This window comes from Lichenostomus cassidix, chromosome 17, assembly GCF_008360975.1.
Source record: "Lichenostomus cassidix isolate B80296 chromosome 17, HeHo_3.0, whole genome shotgun sequence".
Taxonomy (NCBI): domain Eukaryota; kingdom Metazoa; phylum Chordata; class Aves; order Passeriformes; family Meliphagidae; genus Lichenostomus; species Lichenostomus cassidix.
In genome coordinates this window covers 4,467,171-4,484,455 of record NC_139497.1, presented here as the reverse complement: position 1 = coordinate 4,484,455, position 17,285 = coordinate 4,467,171, and the positions used below count along the sequence as shown (strand labels likewise).

The window sequence follows — 17,285 nt, the reverse complement described above, 5'->3', positions numbered from 1 at the left end:
GGCATGTGCTCATTTTTGGGAATTGTAAATAATTGATAACTTTTTGTTTTCATATCCATTATAAACTACTTATATTTGTCAACAGTTCCTGAAGAAATTGCTTTTTTCAAGTCAGCCTAAAAAATGTTTTTGTAACTCCTGTCCTAGCTGTGCCAGGTGTCCTTCCTCTTTCTGCGCCTGGGAATGACATTAGGTGGGTTCTCTTTAAAAATGAAGAAATGTGGGAAACTCAGTGTACAAGGAGAGCTTGTTTTTAGCTGTTGAGAGGCTTTGCAAGGCCATGGGCTCCAAGGCTTTGCCATATGCCCTGGGTTTCTGGACCCTGGTGTGCCATGGGTCACGTTAGAGGCAGCACTGTTGGGATTTGGGTGTTGTTTCCCCATCCCTTCAATGGAAAAGTTTTGATGATCCAGGGACCACAGCACTGGGACAGAGTAGAGAATTCTCCAAATGTGGCTGGTTTAGAGGTGAAGAAAAGCTGAAGATGGATTGAAGTGTGCCCCTCCCAGTGTTCTCCTTAACAGGACAGCATTTCTTAAGGCCTAGAGGTGAAACTTCTGTTCTGCTTTCCTTCCTCTTTATAAATAGCAGCTGGCCCAAACCACTGACCTTAAATTCTTTGCATTAATCTCCCCTCACTGTGGCATGTGACACCTCCTCAGGGGCCATATCAGCTGTGCTCCCCCAGATAGCTCAGAAGCCTCTTGCTATGGAGAAGATTGGCTTGGTAAGAATGTGATGTTGGCACACTGAGCCATTTAAAGTTTCTTTTTTGGAATGATGGCAGCAGTTGGGGGTTGTCCCTGCTCTGCTGCTCGGTACCTGTTTAACTCCTGGCAAATGAAGTGCCTTTAGAGTTACTCCAGACCCTGATTGAACACAGATTTCCTTGCAATGCTTCCCAAATCCTGGCTGAAACAGCCCAACCCGCTGAACTATCTGCCCTGGAGAAGCAGGTGCTGCTCCCTGTTTCCATAGTAGCTGCTGGAGGAGCTGAGCAGCACAGAGAGGCTGATCGTGACCACAAGCCCACAGGAATATGCACAAAACCCAGCAGAGTCGGCTCTGGAAGATCTGCATTTTCATTAGATGACTCAAGGACTTGGCAAGTGCGTGTGGCAGTCGCTTGGTGGCTGCCAGAAGCTGTCACAGCCTGTGTCACCTGTGCTCAGTGGCCTCTGATCATCAGGCCAGTACTCTGTGGGTGGACATCCACCAAAGAGTAAAGCTGCTGATGCAGGAAACACCAGTCTTGGCAGTCCTGGGGAAGAATTCAAGGACTAACCAGGCTTGGAGTCTCATTCAGTAGTTGGTCCTTGCTGGTTAATCCTTGGATAACCAACAGCACTCACTCCACTGTTCTGGAGGAGCTTTGCCTATGCTAAGGTGGCTGTGCTGCTTTTTTCCTGCTGTTTCAGTATGAGCAGAAATCTTCCAAGGCTTTTATCAAAGGCAAAATCTTAATTATTTCTAATGAAAGCATACACTGATTTTTCCCCTCCCCTGAGACTATGCTGTGGCCTTGAGGCAGTGGGAAACCATGGCAGAGCAGGAGGGATGATGTCACTGTGGTGGGCAGGGGACAGAAAGGATCCCCCCAAACCCAGGGGGAGACCAAAACATGGATTTCTGCTTCCTTGAAGGTTAAAAGAGCAACAAAGAACAGAGCTTTGTTCTGGGGAAAAAAGGGCAAAAATGTAGCTTTGTCACAGAGGTAGGGGAAAAAAAAAAGAATGGCTATTTAAGCTCATGGTTGAAAGGTTTATGCTACATAATGCTTGGTGCTCCAAAATGTCTTGGCCATATCTCTGTCAGGTTCTCCTGGGAAGGGAAGGACATCATTCCTTTGGCCCTTCTGTGCCACAGTGTGGAGGCCACCAGAGGACAAATGCCAGTGGCATCTTCCTGCTGGAGTTCATCCCATGCTGCTAGGCTATAAAGCTCATGGCTGCCTCCCTGCCAGGGGCAGAGCTGACATGTCCCTGGCCAAAATCCTGGCAATGCTCCGTGGGAGAAACCAGACCACCCTCCTGACATGACCATCCTGCACAGGAAGGGCTGCTCAGCCCCAACAGGGAGCTGCTCAGGTGTGGGGTGAGTCTCAGGGGTGAGCAGGATCCCTGGGAGAGGGGATGGAGGTTGGAAAAGTGCTGCAGGACCTTCCCTTGCTCCAGATGCTGGGAGTAGGGAGCAAGGCTGTGGAAAGGTGAAGGCAGGTGGTGGCACTGCCTCTCTTGTCACCCCTGTGCCCAAGAATCAGGGCACTGGTCTCTGTCCTTGCCAGCATTTGGAGCAGAGCTCCCTTCTGCCCTCAGCTGTGTACAAGTCCAGGCTTGGAGGCTGAAGTGACATTTTATTTATCCCTTCTTAGTTTTCATGTGTCCCTCGTGCATTGCTTGCAGCATTGCTTACAAGGAAAAATAATCCTCCATGAGGCTTTGGCATGAGTGAGTCTGGGAGTGCCAGGGAAGGTTTTGTTCCTAGATAAATGTCGTGTGGAGCCCCAGGGACTGGCAAGAGGCAGCTGTGGCTTGCAGGGATGAGCAGCCCTGGGTCGGCTGTGAGTCCATCCCTGTCCATCCTCCCACAGCCATGAGCTCTGGGGTCTTGCAGCCCTGGGGAGCAGAAACTCAGTGCTCTGGTGTAGTTGATGTGGGGGTGTTTGGTCAAAGGTTGGACTCAATGACCTTGGAAGTCTTTTCCAGCCTTTGTTGATTCAGTGATTCTTCATCTCCCAGGGATGAGCTTGGATGTGTCAACACATCTTCCAGCTCTGCACACCTACATGTGTCTGTGGGCTCAGCTCCCCAGGGCTCTGTGGTCACGCTCAGCACATTCCTCACCTCTCCCCATCCCCACCTCCTTTTCCTGCAGCTCCCACTAGGGCACAAAGCTCCTTCTCTGCCAGTGTCTGTCCCCCACTGCAGAGCCAGAATTCCCCCTGCCTGCCCTTATCTCCTGCAGCCTCTGTGCTGCCAGTGCCTGGCAGAACTTGTGTGTTCCCTGCACAGGAGATAAGCTCAGGCTCTGCTCCTGCTGCTCCAGCCTGGGCTGCAGTCCTGCCTCCTCCCAGACCATCCCAGCATGGACAGGAGCAGTGACCCCCTTACACCAGCCTTTCTCAGGGTGCTGCAGGTGCAGAGGTGAGGGGGAAATGTGGGACAACCCCAAAGTTATGAATCAGGTTGAGTCAGACCTGCCTCTCCAGTGCTGCTCTCCCATATTGGGGTTCTTCATAGAATCATGGAATGGTTTGGGGAGAAAGGGACCTTAAAGCCCATCTTGTTCCAACCTCCTGCCATGGGCAGGGACACCTTTCACTGTCCCAGGTTGCTCCATCCAGCCTGGCCTTAAACACTTCCAGGGATCCAGGGGCAGGCACAGCTTCTCTGGGCAGCCTGTGCCAGGACCTCACCACGTTCACAGGGAAATCCTTTTTTGCCAAGAGTCTGTAACCAAAAGCTTTGTGGGGACCAATTTACAAAGTTACTAAAGGCAGCCCTGGGAATCTCAGTGCAGGTTGTTTGAGGAGTTGTGTTATAATAATGTGTCAACTCATGGCACTGTATTTTTATTTTATTTTTAATAGGTGCTTCAAGGTTCTTCAGGGCATTGCTAAAAATGTTTTGCTTTAAAACCTGAAAGCATGAAGGAATAAAAGGAGTATTTGCAGCTGCTGCACATGAACAGATTAAAGAGATGTGAGAGAGAAGAAATAGGAAACAAAACCTGATTTGCATCAGCAGAGGGAAGTCCCTGCAGAGTTTCAAGCAGGAACTGTGGAGGTCAGAGGGTACTTTTTCAAATGAAGGAACTGTTGCCTCAGTCTGCTTAAAAATGAGGTTAGAAAATCACAAAGCCAAGGGACAAAACCTCTAGAGAGGTGAAGTTTGAGATGTGCTGCAGTCAAGGATTGGTGTTGCCTGAAGCACCAGAACAGAGCTCCAGCATCAGCCAGTGCTGGGCTCAGCAGCCTCTGCCCTTCCCCGTGTCCTCCTCCTCCCTCGCAGGGGCTTTTCCATGTCCCTGTGCAGACAGAAGTGACCGAGTGCTTGTGGCTTTTTCAGGATCTCACCAAAGCAGCTGTGAGTTGGCTGGTGTCCCCTGCCCACCCCTCCCTCCCTCCAAAACTGGGACATCTAAATTTAACCTGCTATCAACAGATGAGGCTGGAGTGTTTCCACTGTGGAAAGGAATCCCACTCAGAATCTGTCCTCTCCCCTGCTCGAGCTCCATCCCTGCACATTCCTTTTCTCCAGCCGGGAGTTTCCTTCCTCCTCTTCCCCTCCTGCACTTGTGTTTGTGTCACTGTCACAGCACTGATGCCACAGCAGATGGAGCAGGACTTTGCTATGGTGCTTTTTGGAGAAGCTTTGGTGCTGCTTTGCTGGCTGGATCAGACAGCACCAAAACTTCTGAAAGACCAAAAAAATGTAAAAAGGAGAAACCTGTGTCTTGCTTAGGCATAGCTGGTGGGATGGGAGCTTGCAGTAGGGTCGGGCTGTGGCAGGAGGAGCTGGAGCACAGAGCTGGAAGGTACCAGTAGGGCCATGGGGATTTAAGGGATCAGCAGTGGGACTGTGCTGGCTGCTTGGCCAGGCACCCCCTGCTCTCCACAACTCATGTCAGCACTTTCCTTTGCTGGAAAGCAAACAAACCCTAAACGTGAAAAATTTCGGGGTGGGTCAGTGAATAATGGAGTGAATACAGGTGGTGGTTGAAAACCAATCATGGACTGCAGCAGCTTTTACCCTCTCTTCCGCCCAGGGCTCTGCGCTGCTGCCTCTCTCCAGATGTGGTTTTCCCAGCGAACATCTGACCTGGCTTTTGCTAAATAAGCAAACATCAGGAAACCAAAGTGTGCGGAAGCTGAGCCGCTGCCTGCACCGACCAGCCCGGCTCCGGCCGCCCCGAGATGTGCAGCAGCCTGGTGATGAAAAATGCAGGATGTTGGCTGGTGTTTTGCACCAGAAACCGCCTGGCTCTGCCCGCTGCAGCCCAAGAGCTGACACGGAGAGAGAACTGGTGGTAAATAGGGTGTTCATTGCTGCCTTGTGAGCGCAGAGCCATTGGTTTAAAAAGAGCCACCGCCCAAACGACTCCAGGCAGACGCGTTTGAAAATTTCACTTTATTTCTCTGTTATAAAAGCAGGGTTTAATTTTTTTTTTTTTTTTTTTTTACATCTCTGTAAGTGTCCAGATTCGGTACATCTTGGTTTTGTTTTCACAGTATCTCTGCAAGACCAAGGACGATTCTTATTGCTGCGCCGGGAGCCAGGGCAGGAGGGATGGCAGTGCCTCGCCTTCCCGCCGGGCTGGACCCAGCCTTGCGGCGCCTCCGCAGGTCTCTACCCCTCCCCAAGGCTGCTGAGGGTCTGTACTGCCTCCCCGAGGGGCTGCCCCTCTCTTCCCACGCTCATCTCGGTGTCAAGGGTAAGGAAGGAGAACCACAAGGTCTCGGTGTGCTGGCCGCACTTGGCAGCCTCTGCCCGGCCCTGGTGCGGTGAGGCTCTGGGCCAGGGCTGCTTCCCACCCTGGAGCACGGCGGCGCTTTGGCAGGGATGGTCAGGCTGAGCCCCTGTGGGGTTTGGGTCTGTAAAGAGCTGAGAGCATCACTGGTGGGATGGGTGAGGCAGAGACACTCTCACGTTCCTCCGTGCCTCCCGTGTCGGTGCCCCAACACCTTCTCGGTGTGTCCTTTGTGTATTCCTGGTTCTGCAAAAAGCTGCCAGAGAAGGAGCTTGATTTACCTCTGCTCATTTAGCACTCTGCCCTGGGTCCCCAGACATTTAAGTCCCCACTGGGACCCTGTCAATCCCTGTTCTAACCACATGGCCATTAACCAGGCAGAGCAGCAGCGCTGTCTAGAGCCCCTGTTACTTCCAGCCATCCTTCCTGATCCTTCCAGCCATCCTTCCTGATGTAGACAATCTGTCCCCATCAGTTTTGTAAAGAAGCAGCATTGGAAAAACATCACTTTTAATCACAACGCGTGAAATCTCAAAAGAGGCAGCATCACTTTCTATGCCATGTCTGGTGATGCAAATGGAGGTGGAGGGGCACATTTTGACCTAGGCACGGGATAAAGGCATTCTTTGGGAAGGGAGAAGTCCATGCAAAGCCGACCCCAACATGAAATCTGAATTTCATATTTACTGCTTAGCTGGGTCCGTTCAGTGCAACAGGACAAATTAGCCAGGAGGTTACTATCAAATTGCATGGATGTATCCAGTCCACCAGGTAGAGGGAATAAGAGGAACCAGATTTACTTAATGCACTGGGAGACTAAGTCCAACACAAAGCTAAGTGGGAAAGGACATAGGTGTTCCCTGAATGTGGTTTTTGGTGACTGAGAAGAAATCTTTCCTTGGAATTCCTTCGTGCAGCTAATTAAGACAACTGGGTCCGATTCCTTCGACCCATGCTGACATCAGTGAGAACTCTAAGTACTCAGCACCTGGAGACAAAGTGAATACCAGACACAAATTCCCCTTCTGCTCCCACCCATGGGACTCAGCAGCAGCCAGGATGTGTGAGAGCATGATCAGCTATTCACCCACAGCTCACAGTTTGTCCTCTTCCGCATGTATTGCCTCGGAGAAAATACAGACAAGTCCCAAAGGGCTGTGCCAGTAGAGCTATAGTTGGATCTGAGTCCAGGTAAGAAAATGGAGTTTAGTACAGAGAGTGACTGTGCAAGTCCAAGTCTCCCTAGCTTCATCTTTTGTAGTCCCAAAGCTGAGATTTAGGCACCCTTTGGCTTGTGGATTTGGGTTTGATCCGGTCCAGTCGTTCGCAAGCCGGACTTCCCACCTCGGAGCTCTGCCCGTGGAAAGGAGCAGCTCCGTGGCTAAGCATCTCTGAAAGCCAGTGGATGGAGGAGGGTGGGCTCCCCTGGAGACAGGGGAATGGCTGCAGGGCCCCAGGATCCTTGTTTGCTGGTTTGAGGCTGTCTTGGTGGGGGACACAACTTCTGGGCGTGCATTCCCCGGGCAGGGGGTGATGCTGAACCTGTTGCCGAAGTCGGTGGCGTGGCTGTGGAGAAGTGAGGAAGGAGAATTTCTTGCTGGTAACGTCCCACGTGGAAGATGAGGGTGGGAATAGCAGCTAATTGGTGCCTCTCCGAGGGGAGAGCCTTTTGAGCAGCGTGTGTGGGGTTGGGAGACCTGTTCAGACCAGCTCAGCAGGGCCAGGCTTGTACCTGGCACGCGGAACTCTCCTTAGTCCCAGCTCTTGAGGCAAGTTGTTAATAGGAGGAAGAAATGTTTTCAGGGGGAAGGAGCTGCAGAGGGAAGTGCTCTGCCTCGGGCCATGTGCTGGAGCAGGGCAGATCCTCCACTCCCCATCCTGTGCCCCGACCTCCAGATGCCACCTCTACCGCAGAACTTCCTCTGCCTTCAAACCTGTCCCTCCCCTTCAAACGGCTCTTCTGCATTACCCCCCTCTGCAGAAGAGCATCTGGTTATCTCAGAAGCCATCTGGTCCTTATTAAAACCTACAGGTTTCACCTCCTCCTCCTCCAAATGCTCCTTCCTCACTGAGGAGCCACACCGATGGCTCAGGTGTTGCCCTGCCTGCACCTCCTTGTGCGTTAGCCTTTGCTACAATGGATGTTTGTGCCATGACAGACAGGGACAGTGTCATGGTCCTGTCAGTCCCTCATTCCTGACAGTCAGGTAGATCGTGAGGTCACTGGGAAGGAAATTATCTGCTAATCCCAATGTGATTTGTTAGCACAGAAGGAAGAGTTTTCCCCAGCTGTCACTGCTGTGTTTGCTGGGAATGGGTGCCTGTTATTTTCAGATGTGGCTGCTCCTGGACTACAGATCTTGCTGGGTAGCCTTGGTAGGTAAAATCTGCCCTCACTGACACCTGTGAGCCTCCAGTGACTTCAGAAGGATCTTTTTCATGTCCTGCTCTTCGTACAGCACCGTTATTGGGATTTCATGGGCACACGGGGCAGCAGAGCTTCACCCAACAGCAGCACGAGCCCTTGGCTCTTATCTGCAAGAAGGTGAGACTGTGGGCTGGCTGGGAAAACATCTGTGTGTCCTAAAGACAAACCCAGTGGGACATCCCCCCCCTTGATTGGTGTTGACTCCTAGGGCCACAATTCCAGCTGTGAGGTTATTCCATATTAAACTGCTAACGGGAGGCTGAGATCACCATGGCTGAGCAGCACAAGGAGCTTCCAACCCCTCCTGCAGAGCAGGGAGAGAGCCTGGGAGCTCCTCCTCAAGAGCCATCCGACAGCAGGTTTGTTATTTGCATTGCTTTGAAACTGAGATTATTTCCGTGCTTCCTTGTTTCAGGTTTTAAAAAGAGGAAGATTTTCTTGCTTCTTCCAATTTCATGCCCTTTTCAACCATCAGCCTGTGTCATACTGACAATCTATTCCTTGTTCCAAAACTTTTTCTCTAAAATTCTGTAGAAAGGACATTCTGCCTGGTGGTGTTTTTGTTGTTTTTTTTTTTTCAAACATAGCTTTAAGGCAAAAGTTTGGCAATGCAAAGCAAAGTCTACATAAGGCCGCATGACTTGGATTTGCAACTCAGAACCTTACAGCTTAAAAAAAAATACCTTATCTTAAATAGTCAACTTTTTGCTCCAGGAACTTGTTTTGTTCTCAACCAAAAAGAAAAAAAAAAATAATTCATAAAATCTCAAATAAAGTGTTCTTATTGTTCTGGGCAGTTCTGGGCAAGCTAATGAGACTGAAGTTCAAACGGGAACTAAAGTAGGGAAGAAAAAAAAAAAGCTCTAGGGTAGACATCAGTGTTAGTTTCTTCCCTTAGGAATCCAGTGACGAGACAGACCCAGTCCAAGGTCTCCTCTTTAGCTTTAGCACAGTGAAATCCGTCCCAATGGGAGAAGGTAGAATGGTTGCATTTGTTGAATGAACAAAAAGTGCATTTTGATTTCGCTCAGATTATACGTGTGTATCCTAATACCTAAGTGATTGTTTTGCTTCGGGTTTAGTTTTCTCCCTTTCATTTCCGGGACACCAGGTGAGTATTATCGATGTTTTGGGGGTATCACCACGAGTGGTGGTCCATCCTTTGGCCTCCACATGAGTACCTGAGCATCATTGGCATTGGGTTTGACAAGGGCACTGGGTGGTATTGGCTCATTCTTGCTAAGGACCTGGGGCTGCTCTTGAGCAGAGGGCTCCTGCAGCTTGGCACGCTGCCCCAGGGGCCTGCTGGGGTTCACCTCGATGCCCAGCCTCATGCGCCATTTGATAGTCTGCAAGGTCACCATCTCGTTGGTGGCCGTGTTGGTTGCCACCAGCCAGGTGGTGAAGCTCTGATCCCGGTGGATGCTGGTGAGCTTGGCCACGTTGCTCTCGCTGACCGGCACTGCCCACGTCACGCTCGGGTAGAAGTTGTCGTTCATGCTGATGTTGAACTTGGACTCCTTCTTGGTGGGACCCACGATGGTGCAGGTTTCTGTGGTGTTCCCATACCAGGGATAGTTCACTCCATCTGAGTCACTGATGGCCTGGATTTTACCGTCCAGTAGATCTGGAAGCTCCCAACTTGACCTGCCATGATCAATAGCAAATTATGGATAACGCGTTAATTAATTAATTAGTTTAGAAACATGCCAGATTTAGAAAGGAGAGGGAAGAGCTGTGGATGCATTCCCTCTCCAACTTTGGCAGGAATTTGTGCCCTTCATGCCATCCTGCTCAAAGAGCTCATCCCTGCCACTAAAAGCATCCTTCTCATCAGGCCTGCTCTCAATCCGTTCATCCCCAAAATTTCTCTCTGGATGAGCCACTGACCCTCCCTGCTGTCTGCCTGGTGCTGGAAGTGTAACCCATCCTCCTGCAGCCCTTGGAAGGACCCAGCTCTGGGCTGGGGATGGTGTTACAGTAATCAGAGAGCCTGAGGTTGAGCTGCTTGTAAAATCGCCTGTGCCGGTCACCTGAGAGAGGGACAGAAAGGTCAGTGTTTCCAGCAAGAATGTAAGTGAAAAAAGTCCCCTGTCACCTTGCACTGCTGATGCACAACTTGGGAGTGGGTTTTTCATGAACTTCCAATTTAATTTTTAAGATTAGATTTGCCAACAGAAGCAAACTGCTGTAGATGTCTCAGAAGAAGGGTTGGATGTTTGCACTAAGACGACACAACCACAAATCACTTGCTCAGTGCACACCAGGTGTTTTAAGGACAGTCTTTTAAAAACCAGGCTGGCAGAGCTGGCTCTCGTGTACCTTCTCCCTCTTGCTCATGAATCAGCACTCCTCACCACCCAGGGATGATGTCCCAGCCATCGAGGTGGCAGAAAGGACTGGGTGGCAGCAGCGGTGGCTGTGCTCCAGTCCCCCAAGCCTTGTGGCTCCCTGCTGCAGGCTGGGACACAGGACAGGATTTATCTTGGAGAGACACAGAGGGGACGCCCTGAGGCTCGTCAGGGTCAGGGTGACTGTCCAAGCCTTTCATAAGTGTGGTGCTGCAGCTTAAAATAGCCCCTTGATTGCAGAGGAGGCTGTGGCTGGGGGTACTCGTCGGCCTGGGCGGCTCTCACACAGCTCTGGGATGAGCTGCTCTGGCCAGGACTGATGTGACCATCTCATGAGGCTGTTTTGACTGTTAATTAGTTAATGACCGTGAAGTGCCTCTGTGTTTGTACCCGCTGGATCGTTCAGCACTTAGCTGTGTCTGGCTCTGGCTAGAGGATACTGGGGGAGATTTAAAGGTCTAATTTATCTTTTTTTCCACGTGAGCAGGGGGTCCTAGCAAACACCTCCCCTGGGGGAGATGAAGTGCGAGAGAGGCCGTGGGATGCCCTGGGGGCTGCAGGGATGCTGGGAGCAGCAGGAGCAGGGGATGCTCCGAGCAGCAGGACCGGGGATGCAGGGATGCTCCGAGCCGCAGGAGCAGGGGTTATGCAAGCACAACATCTCCCTGCACAGATTTACAGGCTGCTGTCAGCTACAGCACCGCAGCTGCAGCAATCCCTTCCTCCTGAGCTCATCGCCAGCAGGCAGAGGGAGTCCTTTCCCTGGAAGAAAATTTTTAGTGAAGGCAGCCAAAAGGAGATCCCTGAGCAGTCCTGCCAGGACCCTTGTGCACTGCAGAGATGTTTATAGGCTCTGCTCTGCTCTGCAAACCAGCGTCAGCCTAGCTCACCACCCCTCATGCTCTTCAGGCAGAGCTGAGCAGGGGAAGGCTCCAGGAAGGCTCTGGGGATGTTGGGTGACCCAGCCATCCCCCATGGATGAGCAGAGGTTGTGCTCTGCAGCCCCCACCCCTCCCTGCTGCACAGCCCAGATCTGAAACCCCATCTGGGGGCTCTTCTCTCCCTTTCAGCAGCTGGTTTAGGATTACTTTCCATTCAGACAGTGGCTGGTCCTCAGCTTGGCTGTCACCCAGGGATGAGATGTGACAGTGTCCTGGAGGCTGACTCTGTGACAGGTGTGGTGCAGCCACAGCATCTCTGCAGGTACAGAGGTGCCAAATCAGGAGCTGAGATGCTCCAGAGGGTGATAACCTTCCTGGGCTGCTCCAGCCTGCTCAGATCAGAGGCTGGTGGGTGAATGGCAGGAGAACTGGGTAGAGTATGCTCAGTAAATGCAGCTCCTCTAAGATCTGCTTGTCCCCATCTTCATTCCCAGTGCCCCAGGTCAGCATGGAATTGCAGGAGCTTCTCAGGACTTGCCCAGGGTTTAAACAAGAGCAAAAAGGTGGAGCTGTGTCAGGGCCTGGGCAGGATGCTGGAGGCAGGATGGTGCCTGCAGAGCTTGCAGCATCCCAGGACAAAGCTCAGGCTGGGCTCAGGGTGGCCCAGGAAGGCACCCAGCTTGAGGAAAGGCGTGGGCAGGAATGGGGAAGGAGAAACCGGCCTGTGTTTCTTCACAGAGCACACTGTGCCTAATTCTAGCCAGTGTGGTTAACCCCAGGGTTTCAAAACCATCGTGCTTCATCTGCACAGCTTGGAATGAGGAGAAAAATGAGGCCTCATGACGATCCCATGACTGGAGCAGAGCAGAGGCTGCACGGTGGTTGCTGCTGGCAGTTGCCCCTCGCCTGGTGCTACAGCAAAGCCTCTGTGCCAGCCAGGCTGGCAGCCTCTGCTTGCAGAGCGTGTCCATGTTAAATAATAAGCCAACAACTGGATGATTTTGGAAAGAATGCTGTGGAATGATCTTTGGCTGCATCAGCATCTTTCTCTGGTAGTGTCGAGCCAAGGAGAGACCAGAAAGTGCCCAGTAAACACTTTGCTGACAATAGCAGGAAAGAGGCATGAAAAGAAACCAAGCTATCTGGTTTCGTGGATTCACTGATCTGCTCCAAGATCAGTAGGTTCTGGCTTGTAATACTGACAAGCCTGTTTCTGCCTCTTCTGAAACCTTCAGAGTCAGTTTGGGCATCACCAGAGACTGGAGCTGCCAAGAAACCTCTCTTAACAAATGTCTTCTTGCTACCAGAAGGAACTTTGAGCTATTTCTTGTGGTACAACCAGAGCCCTGCTGCTGACAGCTGAGCAGCTTTATGTAAGTTTTAGCTTCCCAGTCCTCATTCAGACACTTTTCTTCCTATTCTGCCACACAGAACAAATCCCCCAGCTCCTCCCTGAGCTCACCAGGGCAGTGACAGCAAACCCAGTGCAGCAGCCTCCAGCCCTGGGCATCCAGCAGTGTGGACACATCCAGTTAACCTTTGCAGACAGGCACTATTGCATCCTCAGCTCCAGTTGCTAAAAGCCAGCTCCTAATTAGTCACAGGCCAGATGGACTTGCATAACCTTTTGCTTTCCAACACCTTCCACTCCAGCAGCTCCCTAAACAAGAGCAGCCCCTCTGGGATGCAGCCTCTGCTCTGTGCAGGTTCCAGGGCCACATGTGGGTGCAGTGAAACTCTGTCTCAGGCATTCCACATCCCTGCTCCTGCCTCCCTCCACCACTGGCCTGCACTGGGGACTCACTGAGAGAAAGAAAACCTGATAGCCAGAGCTGCTTAATTTTAAATTCTCCTTTACAGTGCCTCTCTCATCTACTCCAGCACGTCAGGCAAGTCAAGGCAGGGTTAGAGCGAAGAACAGGAAGGAAATTTAAGATGTTGTTCCCTGGCTGACAGAGCTGTGCTGCTGTGGTCCCTCTTCCTCCCACCCTCCAGCTGCATGTTCCTGCCTCTTCTCTTGCACCAGCAGCAGTGTTTGATGGGTGGTGAGGGAGCAGCACAAAACTGGCATTAGGGAAAAGGGAACAATTTCTGCTGGTTTAGGGGAGCACACTCAAGTCCGACTGGAAAACTTCTGTATTTGGGCTAAGGTGGGTGCTCAGAGTCAGGGGCCATTCCAGGGCAGCAAAGCCTTTTCCTCTAAATCCCTGGAGGGGTAAATTCCCACAGTGAACTGACCTCCCTTCGCTTCCTTTGGAAAAGATACCTTTGTGGTTTTTTTGATTGTGAATTTTGATTGTGTCCTCCCTCCCGGGGACTGGGGGTTTATTCTCTTGACAAGCTGAGTTCATTGTGTCCCTGCTGCAGGGCATGGAAGATTTAATCTCACCAGGGAGAGATGCCTGGTAAGATGAAGTGATGATGTAATCATGCAAGTGCCCCATCAGGCCTTCCAGGGGGAGAAACATCCTCCTGAAACTTCTCCAGATTCTTGGCTGATCATATTCCAACTCCAATTTATTTATCTCTCTCTTTTGCATATCTCCATCTGCACCGCTTCTTGCACATCTCCATGGAGATGAAGGAGGCTGGATAATGCCATTCCAGCAAGACCCAGCAGCTGACACGAGTTCCACCAGGTGCAGAAACCAGCACCCACCCCAGGAGATGCCAGCAGGGACCTGGTCCAGCTGCTCCTGCACAGGGCACAGCTCTGGCCTGATCCTGATGCCTCCCTCTGCACAGAAGCATCCTTCCCTAAGGAAAAGGGTAAAATCCTGCATGGGAAGAGCAGCAATGCCAGCCACGGGGTGAGCAGGAGTTTGCCCCAGTTGTGCACACAGAGGGGTCAGAGAGCAACATCCACATCCTCACGTGGTGGTTTTCATGTTCCCTGCAGCATCTACTGACTCACATGCAAACTAATGCCAGCGCTGATGTGTTATCTGAGCTTTAATTCTTTCCCTTTACATTTAAAAACGCTGCATTTAGCCCCAAAAATTGTCAGTGCCACTTTAAACGTGCGTGTCTAAATTATCCCCTCTGTAGCTCCCATCCCTATAGCAGCATTATGCACAGCTCCATCTGCTCCAGTATTTCTCAGCTGTTTCCATCCTCAATGTAATGGCCAGCTTATGCACAGCTAACAACTTCCCAGCAGAGAAGTGAAAAATTAATCCAAAGCCTGCTGTAAGTATTGGTGCTTCAGCTGGCTGACTGGTTTTTGATTATTTGGGGTTTTTTGTTTGCTGGTCACCGCAGGGATTAAAAACATGTATGTGGCAGTAGCCTCTCCCTATGATGGAAAGTTGGGACAAATACTCTGCTGGCATCAATCGATGCAGCTCTGTGGAGGTCACTGGGATTACATGGAGTTACACCAGCTGAAGCCTTGACCCATCCTTTCCCTCAGGTTTGTGTCCTGTAAAGGTCTTCCAAACCCATGTTTCAATGGCATTGAAGAGGCCTTTCCTCCTAAATGCCTTTATTTATAGCCTTCTGATGGCAATGAGTCTATAGAAAGAGAGTGCAGGAACAGACCAATTCCTGCTTGTGTTCGGGTAACTTTTTTTTTTTTAATCAGTTAAATGTCAATGAACCTCCTAGGGAAAAATCTTTGTTTCCATTATTTTCTGGCTAATAGCTCTCATACATAGCTGCAGTGTTTAATTCTACCTGTTTACAGCACTAGCTACTACATAGCATTTTTTTTTTGGTCCCAAAGCATTCCAGCAAGGGCAGACTGTACCAAATCCTCACTTTAAACACAGGGAAACTCAGGTGCAGGGAAATAAAATGCCAAGCTGAGGTTTGCAGCCCACAGCAGCACTGGCAGCATCACTCTGTACCCAGTCCTCTCTATTTCAGTGCATCTGAGCTGTATTTATATACAGTGGACTTTTCTATTTTCCTTTGCAGCTGGTCGCTAAAGACAGGATTCCTAAATGAGCCTGAGAATTACACATGCAAATCCCAAAGGCCTGGAATTGGGAACATCTGAGCAACAAATCGTCCTTGCTAAAGATGCTGTTGGAGCCAAAAAGCCTACAGATCCTGGGCCTGCTGTAAGTACTTTTAAAATCAAGATCAGCCGGTCTGCACTGCTGGTGTTTGCCAGGTGCCAGCTCGCTTCTCAAGGCACTTTCTGCTTGAGCAGAGAGGGGACACGGGGACAGCAGGGGGGCAGCCTGTCGCTCCGGGCTGCTCCTGCCGTGCCCTTCCCTCCAGCCCACATCTTGCAGGCTGTCTGTGCGATGCTGAGATGCTGAACCCGTGTCCTCAGCGGGGAGGGAAGGAGGGCTGTGCGTGCAGATGTTCAGGCCGTCAGCAAGGCGCTGCATTAAGTCACAGCTTGTCCTGCTCTCCAGCCCCCCCCGGGTCCCCTCCTCGCTCAGGACTACTCATTCAGGGATTTTTTAAGCCGCCCCGACTGACCCTCGGAGGCTGAGCCAGCATCCCCCTGAGCCTGGGATGAGGAGGCAGAAGATTGCTCAGACCTGACCTTCCCATCCTTCCTCCCTCACCCCCAGGGACTGGGCAGCATCAGCAGCTCCAGCCACTGACCCATCTGCCAGCCCTGGCTCTGCGGGCAGCTCTGTCCCCGTGGCTGGACAGACAATTTCTGCTGCACCAGGAGGCTGCACCTGGTGCTGCCCAGCACCGTGAGTTGCAGAATTGCTGTTCTTTGCAGGCATTTGGGGATCAGGTGCTGGGGCTGATTTAGCTGTGGGCCAAAGCCTGCAACATTTGGAGAACAAGCTGGTGGGGGACTGGGGAGAGATGACTTTTCTCGGCAGGGAGGTGACATTCCAATTTGACTCATTCCTGTCTCACTCTGACTGTCTGACCAGGGGATTTTTGGTGTGCAAACAGCCCCTGGATTCCTCCCACCTCACATATATCTCTATATTCCCTTTCACATTACCCATAAGGAGAGGAACATGAAATCTGCACCCTGCTCCAAGGTGCTGCAGATGGTTTAATTACCAACGGGTTAAATCCAGCTTGTGCTTTCCCTGTGGGCTGCCTGCTACCGTGGGCAAAGCGAGCAGGATTCCTCCTGTGACGTTCAACGTGCTCCCAGAGCTGGTGGGCTACCGAGCTCCCAGCCACGGCTCACTGCAGCAGCAGCACAGCAGAGCAGGGACGGCTCCGTGCCACAAGTGTCAGCCCTCGGCTTTCCCCGGGGCTGCTCAATGCGCAGTTTTGGGATGGGGAGGGATGCAGGCAAGAGGAGCTGGAGGTCAGCAGAACCACGAGTGCCAAACACATATCAAAGCAGGGGTGCCTGTTGTGGCAGGGCTTCCCCGGGGTTTCAGGATCTCCCAAAAGCTGCTGTGAAATAATGTTGCTTTTGGGTTCCTACCAGAACAAGTGGGGTTTGGTTGGGGTTTGTGCAAATTCCCATTCAAAGAGAAGAACACCCACTCCTTTAAAAGGGCAGGGACAAGCTCTCCTGTATTTCAAACACACGGGAAAGTCCTGTTAAGTTTCAGAGGGGCTGAGTTCTTAACTATGGATTATAATTTTTGGCTTAATCCACTATTCCCCAACCAGGCCACGGTCCTCCCGCTCCCTCTTCCCGCTAGGCAAAAGCACCCGCACGCGCTCTTGGAAATACTTACATTCCCTGCTCCCCGTAGTGATTGTAAAATTCCATGTGGCTGCAAGCCTGGATCCAGCCCACGATCCAGGTCTCCTTCTTGGGAAGAGGGGGCACCAGCACTTGGGCAGAGGCTCGGAAGTGAGGGGTCCTGTAGCGCAGCACCACGCTGGAGGACTCGTCGATGCTGGTGGGGATGGGATCGATGGAGGCTTTGACTTCAATCACCGAAATGCTTTCCCGGAAAACTTTGGATTTGCAGCTAATGCTCTGAATACAGCCCATGGCATACCCCGAGTACAGTCCGACGCAGCTCCTAGGGTACTCCAGCAATCCTGGGGAATATTAGGCATTGAAATTATCTGGTGCTAGATCAATTACAGATCTTTTTGGTTTGTAATTTCAAAACTGATATCCATAGGATAGAAAATTCAGCATGTAAAGCCTTAATTTGAATATCTGTCTTACAAGTGCTGCTTCTATTTTTGAGGTTAGCTGCGCTTCAGAAGCAAAAGGGCCTTTAAAATTTTTTCCCCTTTTAATGGCCCATTAAT

General features: G+C 51.2%; 1 protein-coding gene and 1 long non-coding RNA gene across 2 annotated transcripts; one reads left to right on the top strand and one right to left on the bottom strand.

Moving 5' to 3' along the window:
- The first annotated feature begins 1,432 nt into the window (after nucleotides 1-1,432).
- Nucleotides 1,433-5,232, top strand: LOC146429883 (uncharacterized). Its single transcript, XR_014855483.1, has 3 exons — nucleotides 1,433-2,094; nucleotides 3,590-4,085; nucleotides 4,768-5,232. It is a non-coding gene; the product is annotated as an uncharacterized LOC146429883 (long non-coding RNA).
- On the bottom strand, nucleotides 5,115-17,016 carry FAM78A (family with sequence similarity 78 member A). The gene is made up of 2 exons (XM_085076989.1): nucleotides 16,754-17,016; nucleotides 5,115-9,544 (listed from the first exon to the last, which is right to left on the bottom strand). The coding sequence occupies exons 1-2, from the start codon at nucleotides 17,014-17,016 to the stop codon at nucleotides 9,016-9,018; spliced, it is 792 nt and encodes a 263-aa protein (XP_084933115.1). The 3' UTR covers nucleotides 5,115-9,015.
- Nucleotides 17,017-17,285: the final 269 nt, after the last annotated feature.

Coding starts and splice junctions, on each gene's coding strand:
- FAM78A (XM_085076989.1), bottom strand. CDS start 17,016: ATGGGCTGTATTCAGAGCATTAGCTGCAAATCCAAAGTTTTCCGGGAA. Junction 9,545..16,753: donor CACTACGGGGAGCAGGGAAT/GTAAGTATTTCC, acceptor TGATCATGGCAG/GTCAAGTTGGGAGCTTCCAG.